Genomic DNA, 22,338 nt, shown 5'->3' on the forward strand with positions numbered 1-22,338 from the left:
AGCACTTTACATCAAAGAAAACATCAAGACAACCAGAATCACGGATATCAAGTATACTGGGGAATCCATCTGGGTAAACCTGGCCAGAGGCGGAGAAAAATGCCTGTATCTTGGTGTGGTGTACAGACCTCCAAGACAATCGGAGCCCAAGGACATTGAATTAATTGAAGACATTGAGAATATCACCTTACGGGGAGATGTTGTTCTGTTGGGAGACTTTAACATGCCTGATGTAGATTGGAACACACTCTCAGCGACTACTTATGATAGCAGGAGGATATTAACGTCCATGAAGGGAGTACGGCTCAAACAATTGGTATTAGAGCCCACTAGGTCCCAGGCCATCCTGGACCTGGTACTTACGAACGGGGAAAGCGTCTCAGAGATCTCGGTGGGAGAACCGCTAGCCACCAGTGACCATAACATGGTATGGTTCAACCTTAGGAAATACTTCCCTAGATCACAAACAAAAACAAGGGTACTCAATTTCCGGGGCACTGACTTCACACGCATGGGAGACTTCGTCCATCAGACGCTTCAGGTTCAAGAAGTGACGGATAATGTGGAGGTTATGTGGTCAACCTTGAAATCAACCCTTCATGAGGCAACTATCCGCTACATAAAATCAGTAACTAAACAACAAAGAAAAAAGAAACCCCAATGGTTCACTGATGAGGTCTCGTACCTCGTCAAGGATAAGAAAAGAGCGTTTCTCTTGTACAAACGCACGGGGGAAAAAGAAGCAAACATTGAATACAGGACAAAGTCTGCAGCGGTCAAAACAGCAGTCAGGGAGGCCAAACTTCGAATGGAAGAAACACTAGCGAAGAACATTAAAAAAGGGGACAAATCCTTCTTCAGGTACATTAGCGACAGGAAAAAGAACGCAGACGGGATAGTACGCCTTAGAACGCCAGACGGGAATTTATGTGGAAACAGATTCTGAAAAAGCCAAACTACTGAACGATTACTTCTGTTCAGTCTTTACCTGCGAGGCGCCAGGGCAAGGGCCACGGCTGGAAGCAAAGGAAAGCAAGGAAGACCCATTTCTGAATTTTGAGTTCACACCAGCTGATGTTTACAGAGAACTTTCAAGACTCAAGGTGAACAAAGCCATGGGACCGGACAATTTGCACCCAAGAGTGCTCAGAGAGCTGTGCGATGTTCTGGCGGAACCGTTAGCCATGCTCTTCAATCTCTCCCTAAGTACGGGGAGAGTCCCCCTGGACTGGAAAACAGCTAACGTCGTTCCTCTGCACAAAAAGGGTTGCAGAGCAGAGGCTGCGAATTACAGACCAGTGAGTCTCACATCAATAGTGTGTAAACTCATGGAAACTCTACTTAAAGGTAAATTAGACACGATAATGGATGAAGGGAATCTAAGGGATCCCTGTCAACATGGATTCACCAGAGGCAGGTCATGCCAATCCAATCTTATAAGCTTCTTCGATTGGGTGACAGGAAAGCTAGACCTGGGAGAGTCTCTGGACATAGTGTACTTGGATTTCAGTAAAGCTTTCGACAGTGTCCCACACCGTAGACTATTAAACAAGATGAAATCGATGGGTTTGGGTGAGAAACTAACTGCATGGGTCAGGGATTGGCTGAGTGGAAGACTTCAGAGGGTGGTGGTCAACGGCACCCTCTCTGAGACATCGGAGGTGACTAGTGGAGTGCCGCAGGGCTCAGTCCTGGGACCATCCCTTTTCAACATATTCATAGGGGACCTGACCCGGGGGCTTCAGGGTAAAGTAGCACTGTTCGCCGACGATGCCAAACTGTGTAACATAGTAAGTGAAAGTAACCTCCAGGATAGTATGACACAAGATCTGATCACGTTAGAAAACTGGTCCTCGACATGGCAGCTAGGCTTCAACGCTAAAAAATGTAAGGTCATGCATCTCGGCAGAGGAAATCCATGCAGAACATACTCCTTGAATGGAGAAACGCTAGCTAGGACTTCAGAGGAACGGGACTTGGGGGTAATCATCAGTGCAGACATGAAGGCTGCCAAACAAGTAGAGAAGGCCTCATCAAAGGCAAGGCAAATGATGGGATGTATCAATAGAAGCTTCGTCAGCCGTAAACCTGAAGTCATTATGCCACTCTATAGAACCATGGTGAGACCCCATCTGGAATACTGTGTGTAATTCTGGAGGCCACATTACCGGAAAGATGTGCTTCGAGCTGAGTCGGTCCAGAGGATGGCCACTAGGATGGTCTCGGGGCTCAAGGGTCTCTCATACGAAGAAAGACTGGGCAAACTGCAGCTCTATACTCTAGAGGAGCGCAGGGAAAGGAGTGACATGATTGAGACATTTAAGTACGTCACGGGTCGTGTCGAGCTGGAAAACGATATATTCTTTCCCAAGGGACCCTCGGTCACAAGGGGGCACCCGCTCAAACTCAGAGGAGGAAAATTTAGTGGTGACACCAGGAAGTATTTCTTCACAGAAAGGGTGGTAGGTCACTGGAACAGACTTCCGGTGCAGGTGATCAAGGCCACCAGCGTGCTCGACTTTAAGAATAAATGGGACATCCACGTGGGATCCCTACGAGGGTCGAGTTAAGGAACCAGGTCATTAGCATTCAGACTTAATGGGGTGGGTCAATAGAGTGGGCAGACTTGATGGGCTGTGGCCCTTTTCTGCCGTCATCTTTCTATGTTTCTAATCCTCCTCCTGGGAGCTGCATTGATTCCATGTAGAAAATTGTGGGATACAAGACGTTGCATTGTGTTATATTGTATGCCTGTATGGAACAGTGTTAAAGGCTTTGATAAAATCTAAATACACCACATCTAGCACTCGCCAACTCTCTGGTCATCCAGTCAAAAATATTGATTAGATTTCTCTGACAAGACCTGCCTCTAGTGAAACCATGTTGGATTCCAGAAACTTCATTATACTCTGTTTTAAAAATGTTTCCACTAATTTACTTACTACAGACACTTACTAGCCTCTGCCCTACTTCCACTTCTGTGGAGAGAACCACATTTGCCCTTCTCCAGTCCTCTGGTACCACTCGCTACTCTAGAGAAGCATCAGACATCAACCGTACCACTGTAACATTCACTCATTTTTCAGAAATAATCCCAAATTAGTCTGCTGTTGTAAACATTCTTGCATTCCCTCTCTCTGTGTCAACTGCATCTCCAATCCTCTCGGCTTTACCTCCTTGTCAATAGGTAAGAGCAGCTAGTTTTGTGACGGAATATGCCAATAGTCCATTTTCATTGCACAGTAACTGGTTTTAACTAGTGAGCAGAATATATTGTATAGTGCATTCTCACAGCCACGCATGAGCTGATCATTGTCGGATTAGAGAAACTGAAAAATACTATACTTGTCAGCCAGAATTTGCCTTTGGTTGCAGATCACTACTTTGAAGCCCTCGTGTGTAAACTGAAGTGCGAAAATGATTTGACTCCTGTCATTGGTGGCTTTGTAGTGGAGAAGTTTGTGGCAACTATGTACCATTACCTGCAGTTCGCGTATTACAAATGTAAGTATCTATCCCCTAGTTACAGTGGTGTTGAATTGCTGGCATCAGCTGTTAGGTACAACGATGGAGGTGAATGGGGGAGTTTCTGGCTTTTTGTTTTCAGTAGATTCATAACTTGTGATCGAGGCAGAAAGTGACATAGTGTGGAGGGAGCAGCCTAGTGGTTGGAGCAGCAGAGTGTCAACGAGAGGGACCAGGGTTCCAAATCTCACTGGCACTCCTTGTCTCCTTGGGCAAGTCACTTAACCCTTGATTGCCTTAGATTGGAGACAGGGAAATACCTACTGTACCTGAATGTGACTTACCTTGAACTATCACTGGAAGAGTAAGGGCTAAATAATACAGAGGGAAGACCTCTGACCTCTTGCCCTTCAAATTCTCTTTTAAGTTGTGAACTTGTTAGAGGCTACTCTCTCAGACTTCCTCCTCCAAGAAAGGAGAAGGTAGGGAAGGAGGCAGCATCACTCTTCAGCCCATGAATGGACAGTCAGGAACAGGGTTATATATGGGGATTCCCTTTGCCCTTTCAGCTGCCAGATGCCAAGCACACATTCCAGGTGACTTCAACTTTCTGCACACCTGCAGAATTTGTAGTTCCTCTGACTGGGGCCCTTTGTGGATGGGAAGTACCTGTGAGAGGGGCTACATTGAGCTGAGGGGAAGCACATAGCACATAAAGATATTCCAAGAAAGAAAAGTGAATATATCAGAAACATTCCATTTGTCATATTAACTAGGAAGTTTAATAAAACTGTTAGATCTGTAATCAGTTATTGTGTGAGGGGGATGTGGGTTCATATTTGCTCTGTGCACATCTTCCAAAGATTTATTTTCCTCTTTGTTCTGAATTTTGTTCTTTAGAGAGTAAGCAGTTAATCCTTTTTCTTTCCTGTCTCTTGTTCATCTTGTCATTTAATGCAGTGAATGACGTAAAGAATGCAGCTCCCTGTGTTGCCAGTTACCTCCTCTTCGACCAAGATGACCAAGTGATGAAGCAGAACTTTGTCTATTATCAGTACCACAAGGAGAAGTGGGGTCTCACGGAAGAGGATTTCCAGCCCAGGCCGGTGGGTGGCATGGTACCACTGGATTTAATAAACAAGAGATAGGAAATAGGGTTCTTTGATTTGTGTCAGATATGTGCCGTGTAATAGAGGACGAGGTCTGCAGAAAAACTTTAATTCTTTTTCTATCCTGTTTTCCCCAAAGAGCTCAGAAAGGGTTACAAGTCAATGTACATAAATACAGTGCTCCCCCGTGAATTTGTGGTCGGCGGTTCGCGGTCCCAGTCATTCGCGGTATTTTCTGACCGTGAATGACCAGGCAGGGGAGGCAGGAGAGGGCAGCTGGAGCACCGGCAAGTGAAGGAAAGAACTTGCTGTATGCTCTGACTGCCTCTTCTATCTCCGCCTGGCTGGATCTCCTTGGATTGGGGTGTTTTTTGAAGATCCCCTGGATCTGGAGGGGAGTCGGACCTCCATCCGCTGTCTGCTGCCGGTAATCACCGACTGCAGGAGGACTCGAACCTTGGACAGCCCTGAGAGGCACATTTAGGGATTACTCACGCTATTTTGAGTGATTCCATTTGAATTGGTTTGGTTTCTGACTCGTTGGAGCACTTTTTTTCAAGGGTTTTTACTTTCGGGATGGCATCCTATGCGTACAACAGCTTCCGCCAGGCGGTGATTAAGAACCCGACAGAGCACAGCCCGCAGGTAAAAAAACCCTTTCCCTACCTCTCTATAAAGCCCACTCTGGGGAATGACTGGGCAGGGGAGACAGGAGAGGGCAGCTGGAGTGCTGGTGAGTGAAGGAAATCACTCGCTGTATGCTTCTTCCGCTTCTTCCTGTACTAAAGTCAGGCCTTACCAATCAGAAGCTGTGTGTCATGGAGGGGCATAATCAAAAGAAACGTCTAAGTTTGATTCGCCATATGGTGCTAGACTCCCAAAGTCAGCAGTGAAAAAATGTCCATTCTAGAAAAATACGTCTAGAATATTTTTTTCCCTGAAAATCGTCTATCTGGACGTCCATGCCATTAATCGTCCAGACTGCCCAGTACATCTATCTTTATACCACATTTTCAACCAAAAATTTGTCTAAACTAAACCTTAAGTTTATATACCTCATCCTCTCCATAATTATAGAGCTCGGCACAGTTTACAAGAACTTAAAATAAGAAGGAATAGAATAATGGGGTAGGAGGTTGAGTGCAGGGGGAAAAGAGCATTACAATTTTGTGAAAAGCCAAGTTTTCAGGTGCTTACGGAATAGTTGGAAGGAGCCCAGGTTCTGTAGTGGAACAGTAAGATTGTTCCAAAGTCCTGTGTCTTAAGTCCCAAACACCCAGAACAAGACCATTTGGACGTGGGAAGGGCCAGCATTGTGATGGACTGGCCATCCAGACATGGCAACAGAGCAGTGGGGCACCTTACAGGGCACTGCAGTGAACGTCACAAAAAGGGTGCCACATAAACATTTCTCCAGAACTCCTTTATAGGATATAGTGAGCCCCCCCAACACCCCCAAAATCCACTATACCCACCTGTCTACAACCCCAATAGCCCTTATGGCTGCAGGTGGTACCTATATGGCAGTACAGTAAGGTTTGGGGAGGTGGTTGGTGGGATCACATTTTCCAACATGAATGCAGTGGTTAGAGTGACTTATGGGCCTGGGTCCTCCTCTCGATGGTTCACTAGCCCACCCCCCAGGCTACGTAAGACACCTGTATGCAGCTCTACTAGGCTTTCCTATAGTAGGTGCTGATGTTCCGGAGACAGGTATGTACGTTTTCCTGAAATTTGTGGGAGTGTGAGGGGGTCAGTGATCACTGGGGAAGTGTGTGGCGGTCTTTACGCTGTCTCAGCAGTGGTTATCTAGTTACTTTGGATACCTTTTTGGCCCTTATACCTGCTTTTACATCGTCTAACCCACAATGTATAAGTTTCGTCCAGGGAGTCTCGTGAAATATTCAATTATCCCTGCAGGACGACTTAGTCTAGGCCGGCCCACATTCTGCCCAAACATTGCCCTAATCACTCCTCCAGATACGCCCCTTTTAGCTCTGGGCGCACAGCAGCGTTCACAGGCCTAAAAAGTCCCTGGATACGTCCAGAAAGTTGGTTTGATTATCGTCAATTGGATGACCTGTCTTTTAGGTCATCCAAGTGCCGACTTTTGCGGGCTTTTAGACGTGTTTAAGTTTCAATTATGAGCCCCATAGTATACAGGTTACAGTTTGCCACAGTTACAGAGCAAGCGTTTTCAATACAAGTTTTAACCTAACTTGACACATACTAGGGATCTAATGCTGGATTGTAGCTGTTCCTTTGACCTCTTCCTGTTAGCGCCAAGGAAATATGCTAAAATCTTTTTCATGCTCTTCTAAGAATGTGCCACTGCAATTCTGAAATGTTTTGGAGTCAAAACAAAGGAGTTGTCTAGCAGCAAGGAGACTGTTGTAAATTCAGCCAATCACAATGTGTCTGTTTCACTGTTCCCATCATCCAGTATTCAGAACCCTAAGGAGTACAGTGTTAAAAAAAAAAAAATCAGTCTGTCTATGCTAAATGGATTGAGATTGGGGGTGGGAGCAGAAATTCTGTTTCAGATGGAACTGATATAAGAACCTAAGCATGGCTTCTGCCGGGTCAGACCAGGGGTCCATCGCGCCCGGCAGTCTGCTCCCGCGGCGGCCCTCCAGGTCCATGACCTGAAAGTGTTCCCTACCTAACCTAAAATGTCCATACCCTATTCGCTCAATGTCCTGTAAGGTAAGTCTCTATCTGTACCCTGTTATCCTGATATATCAGAAATGGAATTGTAATGGAATAAATTATTTATTTTTGAAAGGAAATTGACATGCCTTATCTTTTCCAAAGTAAAGCCAAGCTGAAAATCCTTTTTGCGCTGTGTTCTGCTTAATTCAGTTGACTTTATTAGAGCTGCCCCACCATTGGTTAGAGCGTCATAATGAGAACAATCACATGACACATCACAATGCTCTTTTTAATGTATATGAAATCAGTCATTTTATAAATGTTTGGTAGCAGATGCCTCAGCCTGCCTTGGGTTGGTGCAGCAGGCTGAAACTGCTATCTAGAATAGCCACTGGGGCTTAGGAAGTCAGATATTCAGATGTTTTTGTAACAACTACACTGGTGTTAGTGACTGGATTAGATAGGAAGGGAAGGGTGCTGAGGATGAGCTAAAGAGGGGCTTCTGCGTGCTTCTTTACCTGGGAGAATAGAGTGCAATGAGGAGAAGATGACAGCCTATGTTGGTAAGATGTGATAGCTTACAGGCTACACGCAGCCATGCTATGTGATTGGCAGCTGGGATATTTCCTTAGCAATGTGTACAATTGGCAGATTGGTTGGGCCAACTGGTCTTTTGTACCATCTTCTGCTGTGTTGTTTCTTTGAGCTAAATTGTTTTAATTTAATTTAGGGTTCACTTATATCAGCGGTCTCAAACTCGGGGCCCATGTACTAACAGTTTATGGTTGGTGGACATCGAAGGACTTAAAAGTGCATAGATGGTCCCTAATAATCCCTATGATTAGCAAATTACTTGTTTTCACCCTAGGGATATTTTTGAATATACAGTATACTCCTAGATTTATATTATTCCTTCTAATTAACATTTTTTCCACTTACACACTCATTTTCATTTCAACATCCATTTCATTCATCTTCCATTTTTCATAGTTTCTCAACTCACATTACACATTCATATTTGTAGAACCCCTGAAGAAGACGTGTTTTGTTGAAACACGGACCTTGATGGGTCTTTATTTCATACTTATGTGGCTTTTTATTAGATTTGGACTTTTATTGTGAATGAAGACCTATATCAGGAACAACTTGTCCATAGTTTTTCTTTGGTTTCTCCATTCCTGTGGAACTGTTAGGTTTCTCTTCTGTTGTTGATGAAAGCCAGATAGAACAACCCATTAGAGAATGATACGGTGGTGGTTACCCGCGGGTAGCCGCAGGTAACTCACCAAAATGGGGGAGAGAAAAGAAGTGGTCACTGCGGGTACGGGGAGAAGGCCATTCACCGCCCCGTGAAGCAGTGAATGGCTTTGTCTCCTCAGTGAAGGGAGGGAACGTGCACGATCCCTGATAGCGCTCCCTCCCTCCAAACTGATAGCCGCCACCGCCCAAGCATCTCCCTTCCTCCCTCCTGATCGCTGCCTGAGCATCTCCCTCCCTGCCTTACCTTCATGGCAGGGAATTTCTCTAAATGTACTTCTTACCAGCAGCCGGAGCATTGAAATCGCGTGTGGCTGCATTAAAGGTCATCTCTGACGCAACCGGAAGTTGCATCTGAGACATCCTTTTCAACAACTAGCTCTCTGGAAATAATATATTGCTTTTTCTTTCCTTGTATTCCCATGCTCTGATGCTTATTAATCATATAAGTTGCATTGTCAGATGAACTATTAAGCAGTTTGCTTTTCAAATTCATTCATTTATTCATTTTTGCTTTCCTAGGAAGCAATTCAGTACTTTAATGTGACCACACTCCAGAAGGAACTGCACGAGTTCTATAAGCAACATCTCCTGAGCGATGACGAGGTCAGTTTTAATGAGAAATGGGAAGTTTCATGGATGAACTAGAAGGTGGGAGGGGGTGAACAAATGTTTAAGCACCCTAGGTTAATTTGTATGTTTCATTGAATTTCTGTGTGAACGGAAGCTGACACAACCCTTGTATGGTACAAAGTTAAACATACTTTTCAGTAAGTTCTAATTTATTATTTCACCTGGACCAGATGGCATACATCTCAAAGTACTAAACTCAAACATAAAATTGCTGATCTGCTGTTAGTGATCTGTATCCTGTCGCTAAATTTGTCTGTAGTACCTGAAGATTGGAGGGTGGCCAATATTATGCTGGTAAGCTTGACTTCAGTACCAGGCAAAAGGGTAGAAACAATTATAAATAATACAAATGTGGAACACATAGACAAACATAATTTAATGAGACAGCATGGGTTCAGCCGAGGGAGATCTTGCCTCACCATTTTGCTTGACTTCTTTGAAGGTGTGAATAAACATGTGGATAAAGGTGAGCCAGTTGATGTAGTGTATCTAGATTTTCAGAAAGCTTTTGACAAAGTTCCTCATGAGAGGCTCCTGAGAAAATTAAAGATTCATGGGATAGGTGGCAAAAGTTCATTTGTGGATTAAGAATTGGTTATTGGATAGAAAGCAGAGGGTAGGTTAAATGGTCATTTTTCTCAATGGAGGAGAGTAAACAGTGGAGTGCTGCAGGGATCTATACTGGGACCAGTGCTATTTAACTTTTTTATAAATGATCTGGAAATTAGAACGACGAATGAGGTGATTAAATTTGCAGATGACACTAAACTATTCAAAGTTGTTAAAATGCATGCAGATTGTGAAAAACTGCAGGCAGACCGTAGGAAATTGGAAGACTGGTCGTCCAAGTGGCAGATGAAATTTAATGTGGACAAATGCAAAGTGATGCATATTGGGAAGAATAACTCAAATCACAGTTACCAGATGTTAGGGTCCACCTTGGAAGTTAGTCCCAAAGAAAAGGTTTTGGGTGTCATTGTAGACAATACGATGAAACCTTCCGCCTAATGTGCGGTGGTGGCCAAAAAAGCAAACAAGATGCTAGGGTTGGTTAATAAGACTAGGAATGTTATAATGCCTCTATTGCTCCAGGGTGTGGCATTTGTATACAGACACTTCAAATTGATTTTTTTTTTCCTTGCATCTACAGGCTGCTTAGAAGTTGACTGGGATAATTTTGCATTCTGTACTCTGATTTCCTCTTAAGCACTCTTGGCTTTCTTTCACCATTATTGGGATTCTCTAAACATCCTGTTCCTATAGTATCCTTCAAAGTTACTCCACACTGAACCATTCATTCCTGGGCGACTGTTGGCTCCCCCCACCCCTTCTTATTTTAAAAGCTGCCTATCTTCTTTTTAAATGTTAGTGCTAACAGCCTGGTTACTTCCCAGTTAAGGTGGAGTCCATCCTTTTGAAATAGTTTCCTCCTTTCCCATAATGTTGCCCAGTTTCTAACAAATCTAAATCCCTTTTCCCTGTACCATGATCTCAATCACGCACTAAACATTTGGAACTCTGTCTCCCTCTTGGGTTCTGCGCAAGGAATAGGGAACACTTCTAAAAATGCTACTCTGGAGGGTCTGAATTTCAACTTTCTACCTAAGAGCCTAAATTTGGCTTACAGGACCTCCCTTCTACATTTTCCTACATCATTGGTACTTACATGTATCAAGACAGCAGGCTTCTTCCCAGCACCCATCACCTATCTAGGTGACGGGTGAGGTCTGCCACTTTTGCACCAAGCAGGCAAATGACCAGGTGATCCTCACATCCACCAGTCACCCAGTTATCTACATACCTAATGATTGAATCACCAACTATAACAGCTGTCCTAATCTTTACCTCCTGGGCAGAAGCTCCTGGAGACACATCCTCTGTGTAAGATGAGGGTATGATAAATCAGCTGATAAAGATAAGGCTGAATTGCTTAACAGATATTTCTGTTCTGTGTTCACAGCTGAAGTGCCAGGAGCCTGAGGTATTGTAGACCCTGTTCGATTTTCAGAGGTTTATGTTCTTGAGGAGCTAGCTAAACTAAAGGTGGACAAAATAATGGGGCCAGGTGGTATACATCCAAAGGTACTGAAGGAAAGGAAGTTCTGGCAGCTCCACTGATAGACCTTTTCAATGCTTCTCTAGAATCGGGAGGACTGGAGAAGGGTAGATGTGATCCCTCTCCACAAAAGTGGAGGTAACGAAGAGATAGGGACTACAGGCCACTAAGTTTGACTTCTATGCTAAGTGAATTAATGGAAACTCATTTAAAACAGAGACTAGTGATGTTTCTGAAATCCAATAGATTACAGGACCCAAGGCAACATGGATTCACTAGAGTCAGGTCTTGTCAGACAAATCTGATCAATTTCTTTGACTGGGTGACTGGAGAATTGGATAGAGGGAGTATGCTAGATATGGTGTATTAGGATTTTAGCAAAACTTTTGACAGTGTTCCGCACAGTGTTCGCACTGAGTACCCAAAATGACGGACCCCAAAATGACGGACAGGGTTAGGAACTGGTTGACTGGAAGGCGACAGAAGGTAGTGGTCATTGGAGATGGCTCTGAGGAAAGGAATGTTACCAATGGCGTGCCTTAAGGTTTAGTTCTTGGGCCTGTTAGTTTTAACATTTTTGTAAGCAATATTGCTGAAGGGCTGTCAGGTAAGATTTGCCTGTTTGCAGATGATACCAAAATCTGCAATAGAGTAGACACTCCTGATGGTGTGAATAACATGTGAAAGGACCTAGCGAAGCTTGAAGAATGGTCTGAAATTTGATAGCTAAGATTTAATGCTATGAAATGCAGAGTCATGCATTTGGGCTGCAGAACCCGAGGGAATGGTACAGTTTAGGGAGTGAGGAACTTTTGTGCACAAAAGAAGAGCAGGACTTGGGGGTCATAGTATGTGATGATCTTAAGGTGGCCAAACAGGTTGAAAAGATGATGGTGAAAGCTAGAAAGATGCTAGAGTTCAAAAGGAGAGGTACGGCCAGTAGGAAAAAGGAGGTATTGAGACCTTATTTATAGTATTGTGTACAATTCTAGAAACCACACCTTCAAAAAGATATAACAGGATGTAATCATTCCAGAGGAAGGCTATTAAAATGGTTGGTAGTCTTCATCATAAGGCGTAAGGGGACGGACTTAAAAATCTCAATATGTATACTTTAGTAGAAAGGTGAGAGAGGAGAGAGATGATGGAGACATGACATAAATGCACATGAGGCGAGTCTTTTATTTGAAATTAAGTTCTAGAATGAGGGCAAAGGATGACTTTAGGAGTTGAAAGGCTCGGGAGTAATTTAAGGAAGTACATTTTTACAGATAGGGTGTTAGATGTGTGGAATAGTCTCCTGGTAGAGGTGGTGGAGACACTGTGTCTGAATTCAAGAAAGCGAGGAACAGGCACGTGGAATCTCTTAGGGAGAGGAGGAGATAGTGGATGCTGCAGATGGGTAGACTGGATGGGCCATTTGGCCTTTTATCTGCCATCATGTTTCTGTGTATGTGTTCAGAACTGCTTAGGAGTCATCATTTGTAAAAACATGATTTACGCAAAAGAAGAGTGTTGTTTATAACATGCTTTGCTGTTACAGAGAGTTTCAGTAATATATGACGCATTTACTAAGAGCATTAGATGCAGTCTGAGGTCACTGGCAGCTGTCCCATCCCTACCTTCCCCAAATGTAATCATGTTGATTCTCCTGTGCTGAATCCTGTTGACCTGAATGGAAAGGAGAGTGTGACATATGTTTCATTTACATGCACCACATTAGCTATTTTTGTTTTTTGGGTCCTGGTTGTTTTCCATCTCTTGCTCCTCCTTTGAACTTAAGGTTCACTCAGAACAAATCTTTACTGGGGTCGAGGCATTTTGAGCCTTTCCCACCCATTTTTAACCCTCTCCCTCCTAGCCCACCCCTGGCAGCGACAGTCCTCAGCCTGAATGTGGCACTGAAATGTGATGACTTTGACACCCTCCCTTCAGGAGCACGTGGATGGGCCTTCTGTAGCACCTTTATCCCTGGCTGACTTCATGAGCAGAAGCCAAGATGGGCTTATTTTCTAAAGGAATTTTCTCCTCATTAGTCCCCAGATTTGCCCCAGTCATTGCACCCATTGCATCCATTTTGTGATTACACGTTTTTCCAGGCCTGTATGAGATGTGTCATTCTCTTCATCCAAATACACACAGAAAGTCTGCCTCTGCATCGAACTAGGGGATTTGTTCATCCTTAGCCAACAGGAGACTTGAGCCAGCCTTGGCAGTACTTCTGGGGATTCCTACTGGGGAGAGAGTTGGCCATAAGCACACTATTGAAAACCTTACAATATGTATTCTCTCTGTGATTGTAGATGATAAAAAAAAAAAACCCCAGACAGTGCCCTCTTGATTCCCAGATATGGTATTATAGTAGCCCCTTGTATGAACAAGAGAGGCACTTTAAAAACAACAGTTTTTCTAAAAATCATTTATTTATAGAATTTAGATTTTTACACCAATTCAAAGATACAAAACAGAGTGTGATGGACAACACCAAGTATAAAGAAATAGCTCTGATAATTAACATACTTAGGTGAAAACATAATCGGCACCATTTTAGACAGAACATAGAAACTGGAATTGAGATGCCCAGGATGGGATATGTCAAATTCCAGTAGAAAAGCACCTGTCGGAATAAAACCTTTTCTAAAATACAAGCAGGAATGAACATGAATGTGCTGGCTTGGGAACAGCCATTTTACAGTTATCAACTTCTAAAACTTCAGCGGGGGGTAATGTGACAATGTACACATCTAAGTGCAGACATGTACACGTATACATTAGTATTTCAAAACTTAGATGTGTCAGTAAAAGGTCATGGATTTGATATGCTACCTTTCTGTGATACCATCAAAACGGTTTACATTTTTCTAAATGAAATGCAGGATAAAGCGGGAAAAGTGGGCCTCTGATCTCTCTCTCTAAAGATGCATTTGACAGAGCAGAGTCCTCTGCTGAGTAGATCCAAGATTTACAGGCTCACCAAACTTTAGTATCGGAGAGAAAGAGACTGGAGGGGAAGAGGGCAAGACAGTTGTGCAGAATTTTTAGGGGAACAAAGAGGCTTCAGTCTTTATAATCTGAGGAAACCTAATATCAGTAGTGAATTTACACCAGCTTCCTGGTCTCTGCAGGTCTGTGTGAAAGCCCTGAGAGACGTGCTGATAAAGAGGGCTCTTTGGCATTATCATCAGAAAATTATTTGCTGACCTCAGGAACAGAAGGCTCTTCTTGTTTTAATCCCGCATTCCAGACAAAGGGATGACAGCCTGTCACTAGTGTGTAAATTATACTGAGATGCCATCCCATCTATTCTTAGCTTTAGCTCCTTAAACTATTCCTTTGAAACATTTCTGATAGAAGATATGCAGGGTGGCGCTCTTCATGTCAGTCATTTTCATGCTTTTGTCAAACTTACTAACAGAGTCAGTGCTTTTGGTTTTCAGTGGTTTCCAGAGTGTAAAACATATCTGCTGCCATCTCCTTTTCCTCTTGTCCAAATGGTGGCTTTTTGTCACTCAGTAGATGACCATCAGCAATATTGTTTCAATATATTTGAGGTGGCATTTTGGATTTTAAGCTATAATTGCTATTAATGGATTTATCCGGGGTCCCTATGGAGCAGATGCAACCATTAAAGTTCATTTTTTCAGGGCCATGCTTTTCTCACCTGTAGTTGAGTTTGACCCATGAAGGAAGTTTCCTTCCCCCCCCACCCCATTACCCATGCCCGACCCTCTCAGTTATTTGAAATGTCCTATGTGACCCTTCTCTTCAAAAGCTTAGGACACTGTATTCTTCTTCACATGTGACCAGGTGATGGTTCAGAGCTTTTTTGCTGTTGCTGGTTCCCCTTGCAGAACTCCCATGTCTTTCTTTTGCACAGTTCTGTGTGGATCCACTGCATTTGAGAAAATAATATAAAAGTAGCTTCCAATCTTTCATAGGATTATTGTGAAAGTTCCCCAGACGGCTACGTAGCCCCAGTTCCTACAGCCGAAACTATAACTAGTGCCTATAAAAAGCATAATTTATGGCTGTAAAGGAGAAAACATGGTCTGTTTTGCTTCTGAATGTGCAAATGGTTGGTGAGGGCAGTAAATGAAGCAAACCAAAAACTCAGTGGCAGTTTTACAAGGGGGCGAGGGTATTGATTCTGGGATTGGGGGAAAGTCTGGTTCTGCCACACCCACTCTGCCTCGTTTCCTGCTTCATGTTTGTTTGGTTTCCTGGGTCCTTCCAGTATACATGGGCACCCTTAATACCATTTTATGCTTTCCTAATCTTTCCCTGGGTTTGATTTGAGGCACTACATGTTATCTCCAGGTAGTAGGTGCGATTGATACATCCTGGGGCTGACACAGTACTTTTGGCAAGGAAAGCTAAGGGTTTGGGATTGAGCTGCACCTAGAGCACAGTCCCTGGGTTTTCCTGCCCATTATCAAACTGCCAAAGCTTTTATTTAGAGTAAATGGTTATTTGAATTTTATAGAATTACTGTTTATATGGACTAGTTTCTTTACATGGGCACATGATGGGAGGCTGATCCATAAAGAAAAGTAAGTGCCTGCTGTCCTTTTAAGAATGCATGATGGAAAACCACAGGAAGATCTTTTGGATGTTTCCGAATTATTGGAACAATCAGATAGAGAAGTGGCTATCTCAGCCACTCTCTCATTGACTGTAGCTTTAGCTCCATACAAGAATTGGATCCTTAAACTTTTCTTCAGAAACAGATCTAAGGACTTCCTGGGCTTCCATATTCAGATATTTTCTGATGTCTCTAGAGAGACTCAGAAAAGAAGAAGGGAATTTCTAATTTTGAAACCTGGTGTAACTCAGATAGGGGGGGTCTTTTCTTTCTCAGATACTCTTGCAAATGTGTTATTAGATATCATTCTTTAAAATATGTGTTTGTAGACCCGGCTCATTTGATTAGTTTTCTTTATCTGAAGCACCTTAAGAATGAAGAAACAACTGCACCTAAGTAATAATTAGCTCTCTTTCAGCAGTAGATTGTGTGATTCCATTTGGTGAATATGTTAATTTAAACTACTCTTTTCTTTAAGTCTTGGATTCAAAGCTTGAGGACTGGTGTGTGATTAAGCTAAGTTGATTTTTTCTTGTTATGTTTGATTTATTTTCAGGATTGAAAGTACACTTCCCCCCTTCGTACTCATAGAAACATAGAAAGATGACGGCAGATAAGGGCTAGAGCCCATCAAGTCTGCCCACACCATTGACCCACCCTTATAATTCTACTGGCCCCCTTAACTCTACTGACCTGCTCTATTAAGTCAATATCCTAGCGACCCTATTCATTGGTATTCACGGGGGTTTGGGGCAGAGCCAGCCCGCAAATATTAAAAAATTATGAATAATATTTGGGCTGGTTCTGCCCCTAACCCCCGCTTTTTTGGGGCTATTTTAAGCCCTGAAAGCCCCCCTTTAAGCCTTACCTAGTGGTCTAGCGCAGTGTTCTTCAACCTTTTTACACCCGTGGACCGGCAGAAATAAAAGAATTATTTTGTGGACCGGCAAACTACTAGGACTAAAATTTAAAAACCCCGTTTACGCCCCATCTCCGTGAGCTCGGTCCCCGCAAACCATCTGATCCCATCTGCACAAGCCGCAATTATGATTTTATATTGAACGTATTTTATTAAAGTATAAAAAGAAACAATAGTCTGAACAATTGTGATTTTATAAATACAAATATACAGAGCACGGACCAACAAAACCCCTGTCTCCCCTCCCCTTCACATATATCCCCTCTACTATCAAGAAAACTGAACAAGCCAAGTTATTATAGAATGCTACATAGAAATATCATGCTAACAGAATACTGCAGTCCCCAGTTATGTCTCTAGCAGGATATATATTTCAAATCTGATATATTCTAATGACAAAATAGAAATAAAATTATTTTTTTCTACCTTTTGCTGTCTCTGGTTTCTACTTTCATCTTCTTTTCACTCTTTTCCTTCCAGCATCTGCCCGTTCCATCCAATGTCTGCCCTCTCCCCCTTCCATATGTATCTGACTTATTTCTATGCCCCTCTTCCCTGTCCATCCAGCCTGTTCCTCCTCTCTCCTTTTTACATCATTCATTCCAGCTTCACTGCCTTCTTCATTTTTATCTCTCCTACACCAGATCTAGCATCTTTATCCCTCTCTCATTTCTCTGCTACCCCCTTTCCAGTATCAATGTCTCTCTACTTTCTCATTCCTCTCTCCCCTTTCCCTCATCTGATTTCTCCATTCCACCCTGACCCCCTTCCCCTCCTGTAATCTCCCTGCCAGCTGTTTTCTTCCTTTTTTCTTTCTCCCTTCCCTCCTTCCTTTTTTTCCTTCTCCCTTCCCTCCTCCCTCTATCCAACATTAACGCTCTTCCCATCCCTTTCCCTCCTCCCCTCCCAGCAGCATCTCTCCTCCATTCCCTCTATCCAACATTAACTCTCTTCCCATCCCTTTCCCTCCTCCCCTTCCAGCAGCATCTCTCCTTCTCCCTTCCCTCCTCCCTCTATCCAACATTAACTCTCTTCTCTTCCCATCTCTTTCCCTCCTCCCCTCCCAGCAGCATCTCTCCTTCTAACTCTCTCCAAGTCCAGTAACAGCTCTCCCTTTATCCATCAGCTTCCCTGCCTCCTGCAGTGGCTGTCTCCCCTTCCAGCAGCTCTCAGTACTTAACTGCAGGAAGTTGCCGGTAAATCACTGCCCTGGCAAGTAGGAGAGCTGGTGGGAGGTGAGGAAGTCACTGTGAAGGCTCCCCAGGATCTTGCTCGCACACGCTGACCATCTCCCTCCACCTGCACCTGAATCTGCAGCTCTCTCCGCGGCCCTCTTCAGCAACTCGGCAGGGGCGGCGATCAAGACAGGCTGCCACGTCGGGACCTTCACTCTCTGAGTCCCGCCTATTTTGTTTCAACTTCCTGTTTCCGAACAGGCGAGACTCAGAGAGGGAAGGCCCCGACGTCAGCAGCCTGTCTTAATCGCCTGAGGCTGGGAGGAACATTAGAGAGCAGGAACCGCAGTCGGCAGGAAATTTAACTGCCGACTTGATCTCGCCGGCCCTGCGCAGACCGGCAGAAATTTTCTGCGGACCGACACCGGTCCGCGGACCGGCGGTTGAAGAACTGTGGTCTAGCGGATTTTGGGGGCAGGAGTGATCTTCCTACGCTCCTGCCCTGTGCAGATCGTTCACAGGAAATGGCTGCCTTGAGCTCCTGTAGTCTCTCGAGCCATTTCCTGTGAGCGATCTGCACGGGGCAGGAGCGTGGGAAGATCGCTCCTGCCCCCAAAACTCGCTAGACCACCAGGTAAGGCTTAAGGGGGGGGCTTTCAGTGCTTAAAATAGCCCGATAAAAGAAAAAGTATTAGGTTTAAAACCATGAATAAGCAAATCTGTAGATATGGAATTCGCGAATATGGAGGAGGAAGTGTAAACTTAAATATTATGCTTTCATGATCACACTTTCTATACAAGATGTTATGCTTGGAATATATTTTGAAATCCTATAAATAAATTTTTTTAAAAAAGAAAAAAAAATGCATTTACTTTATTGAACTTAAAAAAAAAAAAGAATGCATTTATTTGAATTTTGCTCACACTTTTTTTTTAGTAATAGCTCAAGCAGAGTTACAATAAAAAATTTCCCCGTCCCCAGAGGATTCACAATTTTAAGTTTGTACCTGGTGCCGGTGCCCAAAGATCCTGCCTCTTGCCTGGGCTGGGCCTTGAGCATCTGCACATTCTCAATGACTTCTGGCTCCCGCTCTCGCCAAGATTCTCAGAGAGAGCGAGATCCAGAAAACCTTGAGCTTGCGCAGATGCTCCAGGCCCAGCCAGGCAAGAGGCAGGATCTTCGGGCACCAGCACATCCTGTGCGTTGGTGCTGGTGCCAGTTCGGGGTAAGGGATTGTGTTTGGGCGGGTGGGGGATGCTGGATCGGGGGAAGCAAGTAACGCGAGTAGGGGGGGCGATGCCGGTTCAAGGAGCGGGCGGGGAGATGAGCAATGCCAGTTCTCGGGGGGGGGGGTGGGAGGGTGGAGCAGCGCCGGAGGCCTTCGGGGGGGGGCGTAAGGTGGAGCAGCACCGGTGGCTTTGGTGAGGGGGGGGGGGAACGAATCAAGCGAGTTTCCCTTACTTCCTATGGGGAAACCCGCTTTGATATACGACCAATTGGTTTACAAGCATGCTTCTGGAACTAATTATGCTCGTAAACCAAGCTTCCATGGTACTGGTAAATATTAGTACTATAGATCCAGAATAAAAAAGCTAATATCAATAAGAGTCGGAGCTAGAATCAGAGTTTGAATTGGAGAAAAATAGAGGAGTCAGAGTCACCATCGAACTTGAAGGTTTGATATACCAACTCCACAGACCTGACATCCAAGTGAATTGGTGCATTTACTGTTGTCTGGGATTCTGACTGCTATGAATTTAGGGAATCAGTTGCTAACATAAATTAATGTGATGAGGTGAACTGTTGCCTCAGCACCCTGAGGTTGTAGGATCAAATCCCAGTGCTGTTCCTTGTGACCCTGGACAAGTTACTTAATCCTCCATTGCCCTAGGTACAAAAGTGCCTGTACATATGCAAACCACTTTGAATGTGTAATCACAAAAGAGCGGTATACAAGTCCCATTCCTTTCCCCCTTAATTCTTGCTGCGAATGGGGTTCATGTTACTTAATGTGTTAAAATTCCATTAACACATATTAGTAAATGAGGACCTTAAATTGGGCAGTGTCTCCTCTACTTGATTTGGAAAAGGTGAATAAGTAAAAAAATATCCACATCTCTGAGTTTTTCCTGCAGCTACCTTGTCCACCGTACTATGGGCTCCAGCTCAGGGCTGCCAGTTATCATTCAAGGTCTGGCTATGATAACCATTTTCCCCGCTTGGCTGGCTGTAAATTAACCAGAAGGGATTTTTGTTTTCTGCCCTGTAGGGGGAAGTAGTGGAATATCTGGATGATCTTCTGGAGGTGGAAGGCCACAGATAAACAAGAAAAAGGAAGCTCTCTCCAAAACTTTCAAGAAGAAGGAATCTCTCTCCAAAACTTTATCGCTGGCTGCGTGGTAGAAGCGCGGGGAGGAGGGAGGTTTTCCAACACCTGCAGATACTTTTTTGGCAGCAAATGCTGCATAGCTCCTTGCCTTCTGTGAAAGACACTATTACCATATTACACTGCTCCCGTCATTGGTTCTGGTTCACCTTCTTTCTACCAAGAGCCTTGTAAATAATGTTGTGTCTGATATTTATTTAAGACCTATGAGATTGGCAATTTTAAAAATTTGCCCCCATATTATATGATGAAGAAACAACAGGAAAGGTGGTCAAAAAATGAAGGACCTGATTTTGGCCACGTTTTGACATAAGCCTTTCTCAGGGGTCGTCAAATCCTTCAATAATTGCTATGGCAACACAGATATGCACTTATTGAAGGATTTCATGACCCTTGAGAAAATCTTATGCCCAAAACTGGCCAAGTCAGGTCTGGCTTCAATAAAAGTTTTTTCTGGTTGCATCTGTGGTTGTCCTTCCTTGGATGGCCTTTGCTGTTTCTTCATCGTTGTTTCATTTGCAAAGGTTATATTCCTGGTTTTGGTGTCCCTGTATTATATACCATCCTAGATTCTATACATAAAACTTGTAAACATACACCAGGAGGTGGGGTTTGGGGTAGGACAGGGGCGAGCTGCTCTGCTTATACCTTCTACCTGTAAGTTAGGCTAGCAGCCGGCTAAAGCCAGGTGTAGAAGTGGCAACATGGCCACCACTTAACAGTCAAGATCACTGCAGAGTCAAATAATCTAAAATGTTGCTGCTAAAAATCAGACCCATTTTTTAAATTTCTTCTCTGCTGCCCTCTAGGAATTCATCTAGTGGTTGGTCAGACCATATGTCAGTATGTTCCCTCACCTTTTACCCTCTGTCAAGGCCCAACGGTGAGCATGATTTTTATTTTTTGAAAAACCCCAAGTACTCCCTTCTTCCTCCATACTTACAGGAAGATCTGTTTCATGTGTCAGGCCTATGGAAATTTGATTTCTGCAGAAAATGGAGGGCAATACTGTACAGGACACCTATATATAGGTACCCAGAGGGTGATTATGTGGTACCTATTCCAGAAGAGCAGCTATACTCACGTTACCCCTCTCCTAATGTCACTTCATTGGCTTCCCATCCGTTTCAGACTACAATTCAGACTCCTCTTACAGACCTACACATGCACTCACTCGGCTGCTCCTTGCTATCTCTTTACTTATCTCCCCCTATGATCCACCGTGAGCTCCGCTCAGCTGTTATGTCCTATCTGTGCCCTTCTCTTCAACTGCCAACTCCAGACTCTGTCCGTTCTGCCTTGCTGCGGCGAATGCTTGGAACAAGCTACCCGAATCCCTAAGCGGGCTCCGTCTCTGGCAGTGCTCAAGGCCCAGTTAAAAGCCCACCTCTTTGAGAGTGCTTTCAACTCTTAACTCTTTTCACCTTGGGTTCTGCATCCTCAACCCTTTATGTCATGTCTGTCTGTCCAAGTTAGATTGTAAGCTCTTCCGAGCAGGGACTGTCTATAAATGTCAAAATGTACAGTGCTGCATATGCCTTTCAGCACTATATAAGTGATAAGTAGCAGCAGTAGTAGTAGTAGTACTGTGAATATCTTGCAATTTACTATGAGTTTCCTTTTGTAACCCATTCTGAGCTCCCGGGAGAACAAGATAGAAATCGAAGTAACTAAATAATGATTTACTTGTTCTATAAATATACTAGCATAACTGGGTATATTTGCCTATATGGCTAGACACAAGTACTTACTTACACTCCAACTTACTGACAACAATGAGCGACTTTAAATCATTTCGCAGACATTAAAACCCTGCTTTTCAAAAAATTTATCCAGCTGTCCTAACTCTTCCCCCTGCCCCCCCTTGTAAATTCCCCCCAAAAATCCCTTCCTCTTTTGCTACTTCATTCTCCTCAAAGTCCCATCCATGTAGACAACTCCCTAAATTGCAATTCTCCTGGACTTGTCCAGTTATCTTTTTTTTTTTTTTTTTTTTTTTTCTTTTGCAATTCAAAAATCCTAAATTGTATTCTCCTGAAAATGTCCAGCTAGATTCTTTTGTAAACTGCCTAGAACTGCAAGGTACGGGCGGAATAGAAGTCA

The 22,338-nt window shown here is 43.8% G+C and overlaps 1 protein-coding gene across 1 annotated transcript in view; it reads left to right on the forward strand.

Moving 5' to 3' along the window:
* Positions 1 to 20,697, forward strand: part of CRTAP (cartilage associated protein) — a 53,088-nt gene extending 32,391 nt beyond the window's left edge. Inside the window, exons 4-7 of the mRNA XM_033930373.1 lie at positions 3,376 to 3,504; positions 4,426 to 4,571; positions 9,006 to 9,089; positions 20,119 to 20,697. Coding sequence (XP_033786264.1) covers positions 3,376 to 3,504; positions 4,426 to 4,571; positions 9,006 to 9,089; positions 20,119 to 20,172 — 413 coding nt within the window. The 3' untranslated portion in view covers positions 20,173 to 20,697. The remainder of the gene's footprint in view (positions 1 to 3,375; positions 3,505 to 4,425; positions 4,572 to 9,005; positions 9,090 to 20,118) is intronic.
* The last annotated feature ends 1,641 nt before the right edge of the window (positions 20,698 to 22,338 follow it).

The sequence above is a fragment of the Geotrypetes seraphini genome, chromosome 2 (assembly GCF_902459505.1).
Source record: "Geotrypetes seraphini chromosome 2, aGeoSer1.1, whole genome shotgun sequence".
Taxonomy (NCBI): domain Eukaryota; kingdom Metazoa; phylum Chordata; class Amphibia; order Gymnophiona; family Dermophiidae; genus Geotrypetes; species Geotrypetes seraphini.